Genomic DNA, 20,321 nt, shown 5'->3' with positions numbered 1-20,321 from the left:
TTATCTGTCACTCAAAAGTCTATCTACTCTATCTCCTACTTATTGAAACAAAAATTCGTATGATATATATATAGACTTAGATTATACACATTTGGTATTTCGATCTGAGTATACCTCGCCTATCTATATCTCGAAATATGTGTTGGTAAGCGTTTCGCTTCGATCATTTTTATCTTTACCTAGTGACTAAAGTCATGATATGTTTCAATTACTTTGAAAAACAATTTGACGAGAAATGGTGTACCAACTATATAACGTCCTCTAAGAATGTTTCAATGGTTGGAATGAGAGTTTAGATTACATAACCAATGATGGACATAAGTATTGTTGTGGAAACACATATGTGCATAATTCCTATCCCTTGAACCAAAGTTTGCGAACTTTTTTGATCAAGAGAAACCGGAAGAATGGCTTGTTGCCAAGTCCGCGAACTGCCGAACTTCTCATCCCGAGAAATTCTGCTGGAGTTGACAAACTTGTTGCGTGAGTACCATTCCGCGAACACAGTCCTCGAACCGGCGGAAAGTCTTTGCCGATATTTTCTGCTGGAGTTTGTAAACTCTGCCCGGTTGCTTAAGTCCGCGAACCTAGTGTGCGAACTTAAGAAGGTTATATATCTGAATATGATTTCTGAACTTAAACTTATAAAGACTAAGGAATGCAATTTGCAAATCGTGGCTATAAAAGTTCATGAACCGATTCAAGTGAATCAAATCATCTTTGCTTCAATTGTGTCTTGTGTAGTACATAAGATTTCCTTGCAATTGAAAAACTCTCTAACTAGTTCATTTGAAGTCATTTGAACTAGTTATGGTGAAAAAGAATATGGTTGTTATGAAATGCTCATATGGCTAACATTTTGGTTAACTATTGTTGAACCAACAAATTTACACGTTTGGGTACGGTTAAAAAACCTAGAAGCGTGCATTTCATTTGTATAACAAGATAAGTTTTCGATCTAAAGGTTGAGAAATATTAGCTTGAATCTAAATCAGGTTTTCATCTAACGGTGGATATTGTTTTCTTTGTGACCAAGGCGAAACCCTGATTTGAAAGACTATATAAAGGAGACATCTAGTATTGTGCAAAACTAATCCCTACACTTCATGTGTGATACTAGTTTGCGTGCTAGAGTCGATTCTCCTTTAACCTTTGGTTTTCTTCTTCTAAAACCAGGTTAACGACTTAAAGACGGGATTGTGAAGACAGACCGATACTACTTTTATCGTAGTTGTGTGATCTGATCTTGCATCTTCTATCGTACGAGTACAATCAGATTGATTGGCTTGAGATTAATATCTCCTATAGGCAAGATATAAAAAGTAGTCACAAACTTCTTCGTCTCATTGTTTGTGATTATGCAACATCTTGTTTCGCTACCATATGATTAAGATTGTTGTGAGGTGATTGATTTATCTAGGCTGTTCTTTATAGGGTTTAGAATTGGGCGTCCACGAACCTGTTTAAAGGTTGCGAACCCTACATTCCTTTTTCCTATGTGATATATTTTATATCTTAAGACTGCTTGATGAGATTGTGAATTCCACTCACAAAAACCAGTTGTTTATAACTGTTCTCTAAGCATCATGTCTTTGGATGGAAAAGATGTTAATATGATTGTTAAGCCATCAATCAAGGAAAAAGAGAAATCTCCAGTAACTCCTTCTTTGAAAAGAAAAATGAGGAATACAAGAAAGCCAAGGGCTGTCCCTTCTAACTCTCATAAGTTTTTCGATGTTCTTGATGAGTTGAAGGAAGTAAGAAAGGAGATTAGTGAAATAAAGGCTTGCATTTTAAGATCTTTGGAAATTCAAAAGGCCCTGATTCGACATCATAATCCAAGACGGTTTGTTGGTATTGACTCCTTCCTCCACGAACCTTATATTCTGATAGCTGTTGACGACAAGAAGTTCGGGAATGATAAGGAATTTCTCAAAGATATTGTTGCCTAATATGTCTTCTTTTTGGTTTAGTTGGAAGAATAACTAGTGCTTGAATAACAATGATTGTGACTACACATAGCTATTATTTTTCATCTTCTTGTTCTTTTAGGTTTATTGGTTTAAATTTTAAAAATATTTAGAGGATAATGGTTTGCAGTATTTAATATTTATGATTTGTTATATTGTAATTTGTTATGGGATATTGGTGTTTACGTCCGTGAACTATGTTGTCCCATATTTTGTCAAAAGTAAAGTCGTTCATGATCGGTATTCATGTATTGATTTAAGGATGAATAGACTTTTGACGTATACAAAAGTTAAGCCTATATCGTCAATTCTTTGATGGAAGATAGGTTAAAATCTTTTGTGTTCAAGGATTATGTCTATTAAATATTGTTATGCAAATAGTAATGGAAGATAGAATGAATCCTTGTGTATTCCACAATATTGATCTTCACTGATCCATATTTTATGTAATATTGTGAGGCTCCGATAATGTGTCTTATGTTGAGCACGATACAGCCAAGTTGATTAATTTTTGATTAGCTTTGTTGGTTGTTCCGTAAGATACTTTATGTTGAGCATTCTTGAACTAAATTAATCATCTTGTTTGGTTATTTAGTTATTACTCCATAAGTCTTTTTATGTCGAGCAAAACAAATGGCAATTAAATTGATTATTTTTTTAATTAGTTTGGTTGTGTATTCCAATTAGATCAATTATGGGTTCTCTTATAATTAATCTGGTTGAGTATTTTCATACTCCGTAAGATTCCTCTTATGTTGAGTATATGAATGACTATCCTATTCATTTTCTAATGGTTATGTTAGTCGTATGCTCCGTAAGTTCTCATATGTCGAGCATAATCAATTAAATTGATCACTTTTGTGTTTAATTTGATTGCATCCGATTAAATTAATCATGGGTTTACTTGTAATTAATTTGATTGAGTTTTTGGATATAGAAAATCATTCTCATGGTTTTTGGTGTCTAATCAAAATCCTTCTTTTCTTTTGAAATTAAGGCCGCTCTTGTTGTTCCATTGGGAATGACATCTAATGGGGGAGAGTTCTTTTGAACTTGTGCTTAATGGTCATATCTTGAGGGGTGTACGGCTGTGGAATTTTAAAGGGGTTATCTTGTATATTTAAACTCCTTGATGACTGATATTAGCTTCGGCTATATGATTGCATCTAAATTAGATGGTATGTATTTTTTCTTTTAGTCATGAAATGTCTCTTACGGAAATTTCATTATGATCCCGTTCTTGTACCTTTGCCAATTTTATTGACAAAAAGGGGGAGAATCAATATGTAGTTCACACTACAAATACATATGGTTTTCGGATCACTATGCAAGGGGGAGTGATACATATCACCGTAGTATTATTGTTGAAGTTGTGATACAATTGGACTTTGACACTGTGTAATAATACTATGACACTGTATTACAATGATCGAGATCGATGCTTTCTCATTGTTATAGCTACAGATCTTCAACAACGGTGATGCTAAACTTACAACCTTTGGGATCATTAGAGTACTTGGAAGTGACGAAGATTTCGAGGAATGTTGAAGATTAGACATGTGGAATAGGAGCTACTAAAGTTTCTTTATCTTTTTTGTATTCCATATATATTGATAGTTTTCTCACTAAAATTGACAAAGGGGGAGATTGTTAGAGCATTGCTCGGTCGAACTCGCATGCGTTGCTATCTCAAGCATGTTTGTCAATATTAGTGATGAAAACTATAAGTATTGATTTCTAGTCTACTACAGCTAAGTCTCGGACTAGGATAGAAAGTGTAGTTGAGCTCAAGGACTTCATGGTGATTTATCATACAAGAAGAAGAACTACTCAAGGAACCGGTGGAACTTCTCAACAAAAAGGTATGTGAAGACTTGAACTTATCTGTCACTCAAAAGTCTATCTACTCTATCTCCTACTTCTTGAGACAAAAAGTCGTATGCTATATATATAGACTTAGATTATACACGTTTGGTATTTCGAGCCGAGTATACCTCGCCTATCTATATCTCGAAATATGTGTTGGTAAGCGTTTCGCTTCGATCATGTTTATCTTTACCTAGTGACGAAAGTCATGATATGTTTCAATCACTTTGAAAATTGCTTTGACGAGAAATGGTGTAACAACTATATAACATCCTCTAAGAATGTTTCAATGGTTGGAATGAGAGTTTAGATTACATAACCAATGATGGACATAAGTATTCTTGTGGAAAAACATATGTGCATAAGTCCTATCCCATGAACCAAAGTTTGCGAACTTTGTTGATCAAGAGAAACCGGAAGAATGGCTTATTTCCAAGTCCGCGAACTACCGAACTTCTCATCCCGAAAAATTCTGCTGGAGTTGACAAACTTATTGCGTGAGTACCCGTCCACGAACCCAGTCCGCGAACCGGCAGAAAGTCTTTGCCGAGATTTTCTGCTGGAGTTTGTAAACTCTGCCCGGTTGCTTAAGTACGCAAACCTAGTGTGCGAACTTAAGAAGTTTATATATCTGAAGATGATTTCTGAACTTAAACTTATAAAGACTAAGAAATGCAATTTGAAAACCGTGGCTATAAAATTTCATGAACCGATTCAAGTGAATCAAATCATCTTTGCTTCAATTGTGTCTTCTGTAGTACATAAGATTTCCTTGCAATTGAACAACTCTCTAACTAGTTCATTTGAAGTCATTTGAACTAGTTATGGTGAAGAAGAATATGGTTGGTATGAAATGCTCATGTGGATAACCTTTTGGTTAACTATTGTTGAACCAACAAATGTACATGTTTGGGTACGGTTAACAAACCTAGAAGCGTGCATTTCATTTGTGTATAACAAGCTAAGTTTTCTATCTAACGATAGAGAAATAATAGCTTGAATCTAAATCAGGTTTTCATCTAATGGTGGACATTGTTTGCTTTGTGACCAAGGCGAAACCCTGATTTGAAAGACTATATAAAGGAGACATCTAGTATTGTGAAAAACTAATCCCCACACTTCAAGTGTGATACTAGTTTGCGTGCTAGAGTCGATTCTCCTTTAACCTTTGGTTTTCTTCTTCTAAAACCAGGTTAACGACTTAAAGACTTCATTGGGATTGTGAAGCCAGACCGATACTACTTTTATCATAGTTGTGTGATCTGATCTTGCATTTTCTATCGTACGAGTACAATCAGATTAAATTGGCTTGAGATTAATATCTCCGATAGGCAAGATATAAAAAGTAGTCACAAACATCTTCGCCTCATTGTCTGTGATTCCGCAACATCTTGTTTCGCTACCATACGATTAATATTGTTGTGAGGTGATTGATTTATCTAGGTTGTTCTTAGGGAATATAAGACCGGATTATTAATTGGTTCGTTTTCACCTTGATTATTATCAAAAGACGGAACAAAAACTTTAGGGTTTTTCTGTGGGAGACAGATTGATCCTTTGATAGACTTGTCTGTGTGAGACAGATTTTTTTATTGTCAAATCCTGCGATTTTGGGTCGTAGCAACTCTTAGTTGTGGGTGAGATCAGCTAAGGGAATCAATTGCGCAATATCCTGCTGGTATCAGGGGCGTAGGGAGTACAACTGTACCTTGGATCAGTGGGAGACTGATTGGGGTTCAACTACAGTCCAGTGCGAAGTTAGCTTGGAGTAAGATAGTGTCTGTAGAGGCTTAATACAGTGTGTGTTCAATCTGGACTAGGTCCCAAGGTTTTTCTGCATTTGCGGTTTCCTCGTTAACAAAATTTCTGGTGTCTGTGTTATTTCAGTTTCCGCATTATATTGTTTTATCTTTATAATTGAAATAATACAGGCTGCGCTTTAGATCATTAATTAGAGTAATCCAACCTTTGGTTGTTGATTGTCATTGATTGATCCTTGGATATTGGTCTTTGGTACCATCCAAGTTATTCCTTGTATTTGATTAGTACTCGTAGTTTCTGTTTGAGGAAATCAAATCAAGAGAGAGAGAGATATAAACTCGTTGATGTACTTTTAATTGATCGAGTCTTGTTGATTCTCTTAAAAGTATATTCGAGTTTGTCCATACATATTGCTAAGCGAAATATTGGGTGGTGTTGTTATACCCCCGCTTTTTCACATATCACTATAGTATAGTTGTCAAAGTTGTGATACAGTTGAACTTTTATGTTGTATAATGATACTATGACGTTGTATAGCAATGATCGAGAGCAGTTGTTTTCTCATTGTTATCGCTATGGATCTTCAACAACTATGATGCTGAGTTGAACACGTTTAGAATCATGCAGTACTTGGAAGTGACGAAGTTTTCGAGTCGTGTTGAAGATGACATGGATATCAAGCATTTGGATGAGAAGCTACAAGTTTTTTATTTATTTTGTAATCTATATAGTTGTCACTAAAATTGATAAAGGGGAGATTGTTAGAGCATTGTTCGGTCGAACTCGCATGCGTTTCTATCTCAAGCATGTCTGTCAATGTTAGTGACCAAAACTATAAGTCTTGATTTCTAGCTTATTTATAGATGTCTCGGACTAGGACACGGATTGTGTAGTTGAGCTTAGACTTCACGGCGTTCACCATTTGCAGACGAAGAACTAATAAGGGGAGCTTGTGGAACTTCATCGACAAAAGGTATGTGGAGACTGAAACTCATCTATCACTTGGAAAGTCTGTTTCTACTCTATCTCCTATATTGAGACATAAGTCTTATTACGATATAGTTTTCTATATACACATTTGAGATTTCGATCTGAGTTTATCTCTCTTACATATTTCTCAAAATATGTATAGGCAAGCTTTCGCTTTGACCAATTTCATCTTATATCATGTGAAAATTGCCGAGTAGCATCTTACATGGTTTGTGTGATACAATCATTTGGTGTTCTTGAAAATTGCTTTGATGCTAATAGCGTGTGAAAACGGCCATTGTCATCCTCTAAGAAAGTTTCAATAATTGAAATAAACAGCTTAGAATCATGTAAACATGTTTGGACATAAACATAGTGTGTTATCACATTTGTGTGTAAGTCCAAAACCGGGAACCTGAAGTATGCATACCCGTATGCGTACTGGCGGTTGTTGGATGTCTGGGCAAGTATGCGTACCCGTACACATACGGGCAGAAGTCTCACTTCCGTGAATTTCTGCTAGAGTTTGGAAGTGAATTGGTATGCACACTCGTACCCGTACTGGCGTAACCAAACTCGGTCCAGCTACTCAAGTATGCGTACCGGTTTGCATACTTAAGTTGGTTACTTTACATGAACCTAAACATTTATAAATTAAGGAATGCAATTTTTGCAAACCGTGGCTATAATGTTCATGTATTGGTTCGAGTGAATCAAATTGATTTTTCTTCAATTGTGTTCCTATATACTTTTATGAGAATATAGCAATTGAATGGCTCTTTAACTAGTTTCATTTGAGTCATTTGAACTAGTTATGGTTAAGATGAATAAGGTTGATATGAGAGTAATCATATGGCTAACTTCGGTTAACTATTTGTGAGCCAACATGGTGTACACGTTTAGGTACGGTTACATAAACCTAAATGAGGGTACATTTCATTTGTGTGTAACAAGCTAGGTTCGATCTAACGGTTGAAAGATATTAGCTTGGTTGAATCAGGTTTTTCATCTAACGGTGAATACTAAAATGCTTTGTTACCAAGGTAACTTGGATTGCAAACCCTGATTTGAAAACTATATAAAAGAGAACTCTACCAACTGGGAAACCTAATCCCCACACCTCCTGTGTGTTACTAGTTGCATAACTAGAGTCGATTCTCCTTTAACCTTAGTTTTCTTCGAGACCCTGTAGGTTAACGACTTCAAAGACTTCATTGGGATTGTGAATCCAGGCCCAACTATTCTCTTTGTAGTTGTGTGTTTGCCTGGTTCTATCGTATTGAGTACAATTGACTCGAGATTAATTTCTCCGATCGGCAAGATAAAAGTAATCACAAACATCTTCGTCTCATCATTTGTGATTCCACAATATCTTGTTTCGCTAGTCGATTAAGATTATTATGAGGTGATTGATAATACTAGGTTGTTCTTAGGGAATATAAGTCTGGTTTATCAATTGGTTCATGTTCACCTTGGTTTATCAAAAGACGGAACAAAAACTCTTGGGCATTTATGTGGGAGACAGTCTATAGACTTTTCTGTGTGAGACAGATTTGTTTATCAAGTCTTCGACTTTGGGTCGTAGCAACTCTTGGTTGTGGGTGAGATCAGCTAAGGGAATCAAGTGTGTAGTATCCTGCTGGGATCAGAGACGTAAGGAACACAACTGTACCTTGAATAAGTGTGAGATTGATTAGGGTTCAACTACAGTCCAGCCGAAGTTAATTGGTAGTAGGCTAGAGTCTGTAGCGACTTAATACAGTATGGTGTTAAATCTGGACTAGGTCCCGGGGTTTTTCTGCATTTACGGTTTCCTTGTTAACAAAACTTTTGGTGCCTGTGTTATTTCTTTTCCGCATTATATTTTGTTATATAATTGAGATATCACAGGTTGTGCGTTTAGATCAATCAATTAGAATATCCAACCTTTGGTTGTTGGTTTTAATTGATTGACACTTGAACATTGGTCTTTGGTACCGTTCAAGTTGTTTCACATAATAATCAGGCTCGCGGATTTTTATCTGATTGATTTGCTGATTACATTGTGAAACATAGATATTAAACTCTTTGATATACTTTACTCTATATTGAGTTTGACTGTCTAGTTGATTCTCTAGAAAGTATACTGGAGTAAGTCCTCTCAGATTGCCAAACAAATTGTTGGGTGTGGTTGTTAGACCCCCGCATTTTCACTTTATAAACCAATTTATCTCCCACAGATAAGCCTATTTTGATTTCCCTTCGGTCATTAGATCAGGTGAGATAGGAAATCGTTTGCAGTATACTAGGTCCAACAAACCCAAAAATACCATAATTACGTTTCTCGAAGAGTATCCTAGATTATTATTTACCTCACAAGAAAATCAACAACTGGATACCTATGAAGAATTTCTTAGTTGTAATTTCTTGTGGATATTACAAAGTCTGAGACGAAGAACTTTGTGATTTCTATCAGTCTTACCTGTTGGAGGAAAAGCTCAAACAAATAGTAGCAAGATCAGGATACACGAACTATCAAAGATAAGATAGTCGGGCCTGGTTTCACGAATCCTTAAGCGAAGTTTTTAAATCATTAAACCTAATTATGTTTCTCAAAAACACTGGAAACCTAGGTTTAGAGAGAATCGACTCTAGTTAGTAACTTGGACACACGGAAGTGTCGGGATTAAGTTTTCCCAGATGCTTGAGCTTCCCTTTATATAGATTTTCAAGATCGAAGGTTTCTTATGATTAAAACGAAGATGGATTTGTAATCAAGCAAACACTTTTCACCGTTAGACGAAACTCGACTTGAGATTCAAGCTAAAATGAAGTGATCATTCTCCATTGTTAGATGGTTTAGTTTGAGGTAAACACATACATAATATACACTTGGATAAGGATGAACCGTAAACAAACATGTACAGTAATTTTGTTCCAGAACGGTTAACCAAAGTTAGCCATACAAACATATAAGCTTAGTCATTTTCATCAATCACTTTAGACTTAACTTGATAAACAACCATAACTTAATAGGTGATCAATTATGTCTTATATGTGTTTTAGAGAGTTGTTCTAATGCCAAATATTTGATAGAAATACTTTGAAGTGCATCTGAAACTATTCGACTGGGTAAGTACATGTATTACTTCCAGTTCGTGAGATACTCTTCCAAGGTATGTGTACCGGGTATGTGTACCCTTAAGGAAGTTAAAATCCAGGGCGTTTCAGTATGCATATTGGGTACGTGTACCACCCTTGTGTTCACAAGCAACAAAACTTTTTGGTATGCATACCGGGTATGTGTACCAACAAGTCGTTACCGAACTTAGACCTACGCCAGTACGTCTACTGAGTATGTGCACCGCTGATCTGGGACCAAATAGTTACGCCAGTACGTCTACTGTCCCTGTATCCAGATTTCAGTAGTTCTAAAAACTATCAATAATCAGTTTGAAACATTACCGAATAACATCAATGACAATCTTACACATATCACTATTCTAGGTTATTTTCAAATGATTAACTCAAATCATAATCTAGTTTATAAAAAATAAATTATTCTTAACTAAATTCATCAAGTAGATGATTGACTTATAACTTAATTCATATTTCGAGAAAAATATTCAACAAGATAAACTTGGCTCTAAATTTCTATTATGGTATAATTTAAAGTCCACTTAGTCATACGACTTAGTCTCATGGATAGAATTGTGAATGCTTGAGTAAATAAAAACAGTTCAGTCTTCACAAACCTTTTGTCGATGAAATCTTCCAAAGTCTTCAGTTGGTCTCCGTCTCAAGTGGTGAACGTGGTGAAGTCTGGTACTCAACTAAACACTTTTTACCTAGTCTGAGGCATGACTAAAATGTAGACTAGAAATCAAGATATAGTTTTGATCAACTAAATTTGACAACAAGCTAGAGATAGAAACACCGAGCTATTCTCTAACACAATTGTTTTAGTCCAACTGATGCCTGATAATAAAAACTAAGTTAAGTCTGATCTTAGTTTAGGCTTATCAAAACGAAGTACGATTATTCAAGTCTAATCGGATCCTTGATAAGAAAACTGGTCAACCTAGTTTTGTCTTGTCTAAATGAGGTACAATTATTTGTGAATAATTGGATCGTAATAAGCAGAGAAGTTAATTCTTATCTTTTTCTGATTTATCAAAATCAAAGGGAAAATTACTTCAGACAATTGTTTCCTTGAAAAGGTGCTAAAACAAATTACTTAGGTAGTTTCGGTATTGCTTATCTAAAATGGTATGTTAGACTTTCTTGCTTAACTCTATAGGTTGTATGAGTTTTTATGAACTTATAAAGATCCTTTCGGCCTGCTCTTTTTTTTTTTTATGTTTTTATCACTTTTGTAACAAAAAAAGGAAAAAATATATGGAGTATACGGATGATTTACAATGTCTGAAAAAGAATATATATGCTGAAAGTCTATATATCTAATGAAAGAATAAAGCATACATTAAAAGAGAGATCTTATTGTGTAGTATTTTATACTGCAAAGGTGGAATAACAAATAGGTTCGGTTGAATATCTACCTAGTTTTCTTTTAGGGAGTAAAATTTTTGTTATTCAAACGCGTCAACAGCTGCAAATGACAGCCATTGATTCATCAACTCTACCGGCCCTACGAGGATCCATATCACGTTTAAGTGGGACCCACAACTTAGATGATAAGCTGCACAACATCAAACAATCCTATCCGTCCGTTTTTCAAGTGAAGAACCCTTTCCTCTAATGCCATAAACCTCTCCTTCTTCCTCCATATCTACAAATCCCTTATCTTCTCTTCTATCTCTCTTTCTCTTTCTTTCTCTTCTTCTCTGCATCAACCAAAATTCAATTGCCATGGCTTCATCATCAACTATGTTCAAATCTTTATCCATGGCAAATGGTTGTTTAACATCTCATCATACAACCCTAATCACTACTAAAGCGTCATACCCATTCATTTCTATACCTTCAAAACCTATTAAGCTCACCAATATTTCTTCTTCTTCATTTCCTTCACGGGGTTCTTTAAAAAACAAGAATCCTTCATCTGTTATTGTCTCAGTAACATCAGATTGGGTTCCTCAAGAAAACGCTGTTGAAGAAGTATCAGCAGAAGAAGAGGGAAGTTTGGAGATTAATGATGAAGCTGGAATTGAAGCAGAAGGAGACGGAGAGGTTTCAGAAGAAGAATCGTTTGCTGAACCACCTGAAGAAGCTAAACTTTTTGTTGGTAATTTACCTTATGATATGGATAGTGAGAAATTGGCTGGATTATTTGACCAAGCTGGAGTTGTTGAGGTTGCTGAGGTAAAGAACTTGTGCATTTTTCACTCATGAATTTATGTTTTTATTGTGTTTATACATGGTGTTAGATGATTTAAGATGTGGGTTTGTGAAATTTGTTTGATTTAGGTTATTTACAATAGAGATACTGATCAAAGTCGTGGATTTGGCTTTGTTACAATGAGTACTGTTGAAGAAGCTGAGAAAGCTGTAGAGATGCTTAACCGATATGTAAGTATTTGTTATCCTTATTAACAACCTATCAGTATGTATCTGAAGATGTTATTGTGAACATTGTTATATTCTGCTAGTTATTGTCGTTGTCCTCTTATGCTTCTTTGTGTTCTGGTCATGGAAATTTGATTTAACTTGTGCATCAGTAAAAGATTTATTGATCGGATTGAGGATGATTCTGGTGGTGGTGGGTGGTGAGTTGGGTACTATGAAGTGGTGGTAGGCCCAAATATCACCATCCACCGCCACCATTTGTGAAATTTAGAGGGTCTTATAGGAAAATGTGATAGGTTATTTGCTATCAAGTTGCAGCTTTAGATAAGTTAATAGTCTTTGACATTTTTTCAGTTTAAGAGTTTTATTGGCCTAGTTCTGCATTCACTGCTTTCGATGTTGAGTGGCAAACTCTTGAATCACTACTTATAATGGTATTCTTTATATTATGTCAGGTTAAAAGGTTCCTTAACCATAACGTAGAAACTTGAATTAAGTTTTTGTGTTTTTATTTTGTGTTGAAACAGGATGTGAATGGAAGGCTTCTTACTGTTAACAAAGCTGCTCCAAGAGGTTCACGACCAGAACGCGTCGAGCGTGGCCCTAGAGACTTTCAATCATCTTTCAGAATATATGTCGGGAACTTGCCATGGCAGATAGATGATGCTCGTTTGGAGCAAGTTTTCAGTGAACATGGTAAAGTGTTAGACGCCAGGGTTGTTTTTGATCGGGAATCTGGTCGTTCACGAGGTTTCGGCTTTGTAACGATGGGCTCACAGACAGAAGTAGATGATGCAATTGCTGCTCTTGATGGACAGGTATAATACGTGTGTAACCTTAGACTTTAGTTGCAAGTTATAATTTATTACCACAAGACCGAATTAAGATAAACTTACTCCTTTTTAGTACGCCCTCGTGCTTTTCCTCTCAATATGATTTTCCTCGGAGCTAGAAAAAACAGTCTGTGAGCACAAATACCATTCAGATGTTCTTATAGAAATTTATTGCATTCTGTGACAGTTTTTTTTTTGCTACAACTGTCTGATTTGTGTTTTATCATTTTGCAGAGCTTGGATGGAAGGGCAATTAGAGTTAATGTTGCAGAGGAGAGACCTAGGCGCAATTCTTTCTAATTTTATGTGCAGAATGTAGATGAGTGTCCGCGGTCCGAAGTCCCTTTTCTCTCACAGTCATTTGTAAGTCAGCATTTTCCTTCTTGAATGAAGGCAATGCTTTTTTAGGTTATTAATTGTTTTTTTGTTATCAGAGACCGTGAAGCTTCTTATTGGGTCTTCTTCTTCTTTGCATGTTGAGTCACTTGCTTTCTTCTTTGTTTTGTAAACTTGCTTTGAGTTGGTCAGTGTGATTAGTAATAATCTGATCCCATGCCAGGTACTATTTTGTCCTAGCTTTAGTACCAAACTCTGCTTGGTACATTTAACAAGAAACTTAGACCGCCCTGTTGGATTTTGCTAACATGCTGGAGATCGTCAGAAACTGATAACTGAATTACAATTTACAAGGTAAATTAGCTAAATAAGGTTAGTTTAGAAAGTTGCCTTTTGGTATTGCGAGAGTCAGAAGTTGCATTACCTGTAAGGGCATTGGATCTGAACCCCGTAACCTCCATTGTTAGAGCAAGCCCTTCTGTTTCACAGGAGGATTTACTGCTTTCATTGGATCTGAACCCCGTAACCTCCATTGTTAGAGCAAGCCCTTCTGTTTCACAGGAGGATTTACTGCTTTCATTGGCTCTGGGACATCTGAGATGATACAAAATCAGACGTACAGTAATGTGGGATGTTGTCATTGTTTTCTGTTTCACTTCTGGCATACCCTTGAACATGAGATTTTACATGCTAAATCTTGAAACCTAAGATATGTGAGGTACTAATAATATTTTAGAGACATGTTGTGATTGGGATTGCATTATGCAAGTCTTGTTGCTGGTCTATATTCCTTGGTTAGATTCATTTGTTAGGATTTACTTAGTTCTGTTAGATGATTAGATAAGTTAAACGAGTCTATTAAGTTATCGGAACTCTAGAGATAAGTCAACAGACTTATTCATGATATTTAGGAGTTTGAGTTGTTAGGATAAACTACTCATGTATGTGTAGTTCAGGTCAGTTCAAGGTTATAAGTAGTCTTTGTTTATAAGTAATCTTTGTTTCAGTCATCGAGAGTTTGATCGTTCCGACCGTTACTTTGATCCTCGATCGGAGTTGGTTATCACTTTTGGGTCCTGTTCACCGTAGTGGATTCTCCGCGTGTCGGTTTATTTCAAATCGTAAACCGTTTCCGCTGTGCTGTATCAATTTTGTTTCCTAGATTCAAAGTCAAAATGGCTAGTGTAAGCCTATAATAGGTATAAAGAATGATCCATGTTTACAGTAACCTCAAAACTCTGGTGACGGGTTTCAGTTTCTTCTAAAACAAATAAAAATTCAGGTGATTTCAACTCAGAGTGGCCATGGGCATTAACAAACTGAGCTAGAGCATGAGCAACTCTTTTGCCTTCTCTTTTGATAAACTTGAATTGAATCGAGGGGAATTCCTTGTGCATACGCCTAATTTTAGCTTCACTTATTAAATACCTTTTCCCAGATTATTGCAGTTTGGTGGAAGGTTGTGACCTCTGCGGAAATGGGGCATACACTTTCATGAAGCTGAGCAGTAACCCTTCGTTACTTTGATCATGGAGTTTTTTTTTTTTCCCGAAAAAGATCGTATTAACCTCAATCATATATTATGGATTCTCAACCTCAATCATATATTATGGATTCTCATAACTCTATTGAGGTAGAGATTAGTGTTTATTTCAGTGTTCCTATCAAATTGAAAATTTAAATTATTCAACAATAAAATTTAAATTGTTCAGCAATATTCTTAGATTTTCATCATTCCAGTGCTTGTTAACTGCATTCCGGTTACAAAAGGATGAAATGTGGGCTGCCTCTATAATGGCATACCTATTTCTTAGAACAAAACCATTTACTTTAAAGTTTATGCAGGGACTAGGGTGAACCCCAAAATCGTCGCTGATAGAGTATCTTTTTTCTCGAGCTCTGGTGTACATTCCTACAAGCAGCCTTAGAATAGGTTATGAATCGCTTTGGAAAATAATATTGAATCCACTCCACTGGGTTGCCCATTTGAACACAGCCTCTGCTCCTTTTTCTTCTAGATCTTCTCTTATAGTGCAGTCAACATAGCTTCCCTTTCCTTCGTTTTCTCCTGCAAAGATAGTTAAAGTTAGATCGATTCCAGTGGTTGTAATGGGATTTGACATAGAAATAGGAATGTTAATCCTTATTGCCATATAAGTTTTTTCAGCAAGTGGTTCTGTTGTGATTATTTCCAGATCTTCATCAGTCATAGGATTATAATAGAGATTTTGTATGATATTGTAGTCTGGGACACAAACTTTTTTGTAACTGTTTATGTATCTAACTATGTCACTTGCTATTTTTGCACTATTCTGGTTTGTTTTGCAAAAGACTAAGTTACATCTTGCTTTCCAAACATGCCAAGTTACTATTCCACAAAATTCAGGCCACCCTATAGCACTTAGATAACTATTTTGGTTGTTGAACCAAGTATTCAACCAGTCATGGAAATCAGTTACTCCAATAGTTACATTTTGAAGGTTAAAATTCAAATGCATCCAGACCTGTTTGACAAAGTTACACTGCATAAATAGATGAGTCAAGGTTTCAGTTGTAGCAAAAATGTTCCTACAACACTCCTCGAGATTTGTACATAAATGATATAATCTTTAACCGTTGGATGGCGTAAGATTAATACCTGATGGATGATTTGTAGATCGTTGAGATGATCCACAACTGTTCATCGTGATGCGTCCTTGATGATAGGAAAAATCCTCCTCATATCTTCAATGCTCTTGGCTTTCTAATACTTTTAATGAATGTAGAAAAGGAGGGGGTACCTGCAAAGACACTCTGATGCCTCAATGAGTAAGGAGCTCTAAACAGGTTTTAGTGGAGAGAAAAGGATTAGAATTGTGTACCTTTATTGTTGAAATCCCTCCTCTATTTATAGATAATAGAGGGTATGCATCCAGTCAATTACCTGTCTGCATTCATTTTGATGACGCACCTGGACCAAATACCGTCCAGGTTCATCATTATTTAAATCAGAATTATGTATCTAGACATTTAGAAATGTATTTGGCCCAATAATTAACCTTTATCCATTCCCTCATTTCTGGGTGACCAGGTTAATAATGTACTTGGACCAAATATATATCTAGATTAATTCTAACTTCTTGGGTTGAACAGATTCATCCCCTTTCAAGATACGATGAATGTTGTCACCTTTAATAAAGGCTAACAGATTTGGTTCTTAACTTTTTATGGGCTTAAGCTTTAACCCATGAACCAAGATTTCTGTTTAAGGCTAATGAGCTGATGACCCTATTAAGCCCATTCCAAATATATATGGTCCAAACATCGCCCCCTCTTAATTCCAATTTATTGGTGGATTAAGAAGAGTGCCCTGGATCAGTTGTATCATAGTTGTACTCTGACGCCCCCAAGCTACGTATTGAAACAGTATGGCAGTATGCTTGCGAACGAGGTTTCTCTTGGTGTTGTCGGACGAGAGTTTTCCATAATTGAATATAAACGACGCTTCATGATTATATCACGAGTTTCAAGTTATGTGTTTGTTGCTGTAATAAGTCTTCTTGCTTGCAGCACAACAAATTGTTTTTTTTCGCTGTGACAGCTATTGCACTGGCTGCTATAAATGTTGACATGTCTCTTGGATAATTGTATCTCGTTTTTGAGACAAGAGTTTGTTGTTGCACTGACGCAAAACTTGGTGAAATCTTGCGGTTGCGATGAGTGCAAGACTTAACTCTTCACTTGTGATTTGAGGCCGTAGATGCCAACACAACGGAATACTTTCTGCTCGTACTATAGTTGTTGTATAACTTCACAGTACGGAAAAAAATTGGCTTTTTTCTTCTGTGGAGTATAGACCATTGTGCTTAGATCCGTATGATGTTGTATAAATATACTCCGATTGATGTTCCAATAATGATGGTGATGCCAAATCATTATCTACACATTTTAGATGGTTGTAAAATATCACAACTGCTCATGCATTGAGAGCTTGATAAGTGATCTTCTTCTGATGCTTTTTTGAGTGATGCTTCAATATATCTTAATTCTTTTTTTCCTTTATATATATATATTTTTATCTCCTTTTGCTCCCGTTCTAGTAAAGCTTCCTTTTGAAAATATATATATATATATATATATATATATATATATTTCCATTTTCGCTCCTGCTCCAACAAAGTTTCTGCATGCTTTTTTTGTTTTACTCCATCCAAGTTTCTTCGTTTTTTTTGGTTTGTTCCTTAGAAATCTTTAATGAAATAAATTTTTTTTTTATTTTTTTAGACTGTGCAGCTTTTCCAATTCTGAATTTTCATTACCCTGAAACGGGGTTCCATTGCCTATGAAACAAGGTCCTTGCTCATTCTAAGCCTGCACTAATATTAACTTGCTTATAAATTCGCGCAAGATTGACTAAGATTACGCGAGGGTTATATTCACTCTAATCAAAGACAATTTGTTTAGTTCTCACTGTCCCGAGATGGGGTTCCATTGCCCATGGAACGAGGTCCTTACTATTTTTGAGCCTGCGCTAAACCGGTTTAGCTTGCTCGCAAATTGCGCAAGTATTGACTAAGTCCGTGTAAGGAAAATGTTTCCTCTAATCAAAGTCAAGTTGGAATCGGTGTTGTCTATGTGAGAGTCATTTCCTGACATCTATGGCCAGTATGCCCGGAGTTTATGTCCGATCTTAGCTATGCGAGTGTTATTTTTGAACGACTCTGGCTAGTATCGAAGTGTGTGCATCATGCATTTGTTTATGAATTGTGCACTTGTATGTGAATTATGCATTTGTTGTATGACTATGAAATACGAATATTGCAAACAAATTAATCAATTGTTTAGGTTTACCTTATGAGGCGTGAATGGATCCAATATCGCAAATATGCATTCCGCAGTCAATTGTGACATATTTCCAAGTTGTCGAAGTTCCAAGTTTTGGGATTCATTTTGCTGCTCTTCACTCAATATAACTTCCTCTTTCTAGCTTATCTATCAGGTATGGTCTTCCCCAGACGCCCCCAGCTGTTTGACTATCGTGAGTAAAACTCGCAATGGTGTGTAACTCCATTTGTTTTAAACTCGTGAAAGTTTTAAGTTGTATCCATCTGATGGATCAAGGGAGAATGTGCAAGCAAGTAACTCTGGAATTGGAGTATAGACATAACAAAGATGTTTCCTCTGATTTGTTTTGAGATACAACTAGAGATTGCTGATATTTGCGAGGCTAAGCTAAGAGAACGTGTGCGAATTGGATATGCTGATTGTGTTGGCATGGGACTATTTCCATAAACAACATCCATGGAAATTTTCTCTTATTTGAAGTTAAAACTTTCCTTCTTCCTTCTTTTTTTTTTGTAATACTCCTTCTGCTTTTCGAGGTATTCCCCTCGACTCTGGTCGTCAAGGTATCTCTATCGCTGGCAACTGGTGTTCAGCCAATGTCTAGATAACTATTGTCGTTCAGATTCTACGATGGCGTGCCTTTTGTAGCGATCATTTTTCTTGGATACATTACTTGCTTCAGGAGCTTTCCTTTCTGATGATTCAAGTGTCATATAGTGATCACTTCGTACCCGTCGCTCTCGCCAACCCTCATGTGAAGATCGTGCATGCTGGTGTAGAATAATACTTTTGCTACTTGTTTGTGTCTCTTATCCAGTGAGGCCTTCCGAACCCTCATGATTTTTCTTCTTGGAGTCGTCATCCGGATGATGTCTCACTTTGGATGGAATTTTTGTTGTCCCCTTCGTCAGTGACAACTTTGCTATTTTTTCCTTTTCTGCCCTTGCATATAATTCTTTGAGGTTTCTTACCGGATGTACGGTTAAGGAATTGAATGTCCCGAATTCGTCATAAGGCAAGGCATTCTTGTATGCTTCAATGATGAGCCCAGCATCAACCGCGCCGACTTCTCCAACTTCTTGGCGAAACCGTTGGTTGAAAGTTGCCAGACTTTCATTTGTTTCTTGATGCAATCCAAATAAGTGATTGCTACCTTTTTTTCTTCCCAGATTGATCTTATATTGCTCGAAAAATCCGCCTAACAGCATCCCAAAGTTCGCAATTGAATTTGATTCCAATTGTGAGAACCAAGTCAAAGTTTTACCTGTTAGTGTCACAGGAAAGGTGTTGCATAAAAACTCATCGTTATATCCCCACAGACTCATTGAAGCTTGGAAATGTTGCACATGTTCCACTGGATCGCTGCTCTTTCCGTCGAATAACTCCTTGAACTGGGGCTGCACAAAGTTTACTGGTGGGCGGAACCACCTTATTTCTTCGATGAAAGGTGACTCCATCGACCTTTTCATCGCTAAGACCTGTAGCCTTTCTTCCCTCGATCATTTCGCCTAGCTTTCTTTTATTGAGTTCCTAAATTTGTGACGAATCTCCTTCAGTTTCTCGACGGATTCGTTCATTTCTGGTTAACTCCTTGTTCTTCCTCGATTTTGCTTTCTTCGAGTGTCGGTTTTCGTCATAATACTCCTTTCTTTGATCGTTGAGGTACTCCCTTTCACGCCTGTTGTTCTGCCAATTGCTTGGTCCAGACTATCGCTCTGCTTCTTCGATGAAGTGATTTCTTTCAAAGCGGTGATTCGGCTCACGATTCTTAGTACCTTGCCTTTCGGGTGATCTATATCTCTCGTCGCGATCATTCCTCCCCTGTCATGCTCGCCAACCCTCATGTGAAGGTCGTGCATGTCGGTGCGGAGTGACACTTTCTGAATGTTGGGTGCTACCAGTTTGTGGTCTCTTTTCCAAAGACGCTTTCAGTAGTATGTTTTCTTTTTCTAACTCTTGCAATCTTTCTCTGAGTCAAATCTACGGGTGTTTCCACTGCCCTATCCGCTTGCACAATACGCGAGGCTAAATGAAGGCCCTTATTGGCGAGGGAGTTCGGACGCAAGTTTAGCATATTTGTTTGGGGTTGGTTACCACCCCTTGGAGATACATTAAGATTGGCAGTATCACTTAAAAGTGGAGTTCAGATACGTACCCATCGATTTCCTTTACTTATCCCCTGGGGATAAGTTCTTGCATAAGGACACCTTGATGTCGTTGTTGCTGGTGACGTTTCAACTCCTTCCTGAAATGGGTG

At 36.7% G+C, this 20,321-nt stretch overlaps 2 protein-coding genes across 2 annotated transcripts; one reads left to right on the top strand and one right to left on the bottom strand.

Moving 5' to 3' along the window:
* The first annotated feature begins 11,328 nt into the window (after positions 1-11,328).
* Positions 11,329-13,481, top strand: LOC113276508 (28 kDa ribonucleoprotein, chloroplastic-like). The gene is made up of 4 exons (XM_026526122.1): positions 11,329-11,867; positions 11,973-12,074; positions 12,599-12,889; positions 13,139-13,481. Exons 1-4 carry the CDS (start codon positions 11,415-11,417, stop codon positions 13,202-13,204), a joined length of 912 nt encoding a protein of 303 aa, XP_026381907.1. The 5' UTR covers positions 11,329-11,414; the 3' UTR covers positions 13,205-13,481.
* A 5,392-nt stretch (positions 13,482-18,873) lies between these two features.
* On the bottom strand, positions 18,874-19,533 carry LOC113273088. Its single transcript, XM_026522857.1, has one exon. It carries the CDS (start codon positions 19,531-19,533, stop codon positions 18,874-18,876), a length of 660 nt encoding a protein of 219 aa, XP_026378642.1.
* Between the last annotated feature and the right edge of the window lie 788 nt (positions 19,534-20,321).

This window comes from Papaver somniferum, chromosome 4 (genome assembly GCF_003573695.1).
Source record: "Papaver somniferum cultivar HN1 chromosome 4, ASM357369v1, whole genome shotgun sequence".
Taxonomy (NCBI): Eukaryota; Viridiplantae; Streptophyta; class Magnoliopsida; order Ranunculales; family Papaveraceae; genus Papaver; species Papaver somniferum.
The sequence above is the reverse complement of the archived record's forward strand: the minus strand, read 5'-3'. Positions and strand labels throughout refer to the sequence as shown.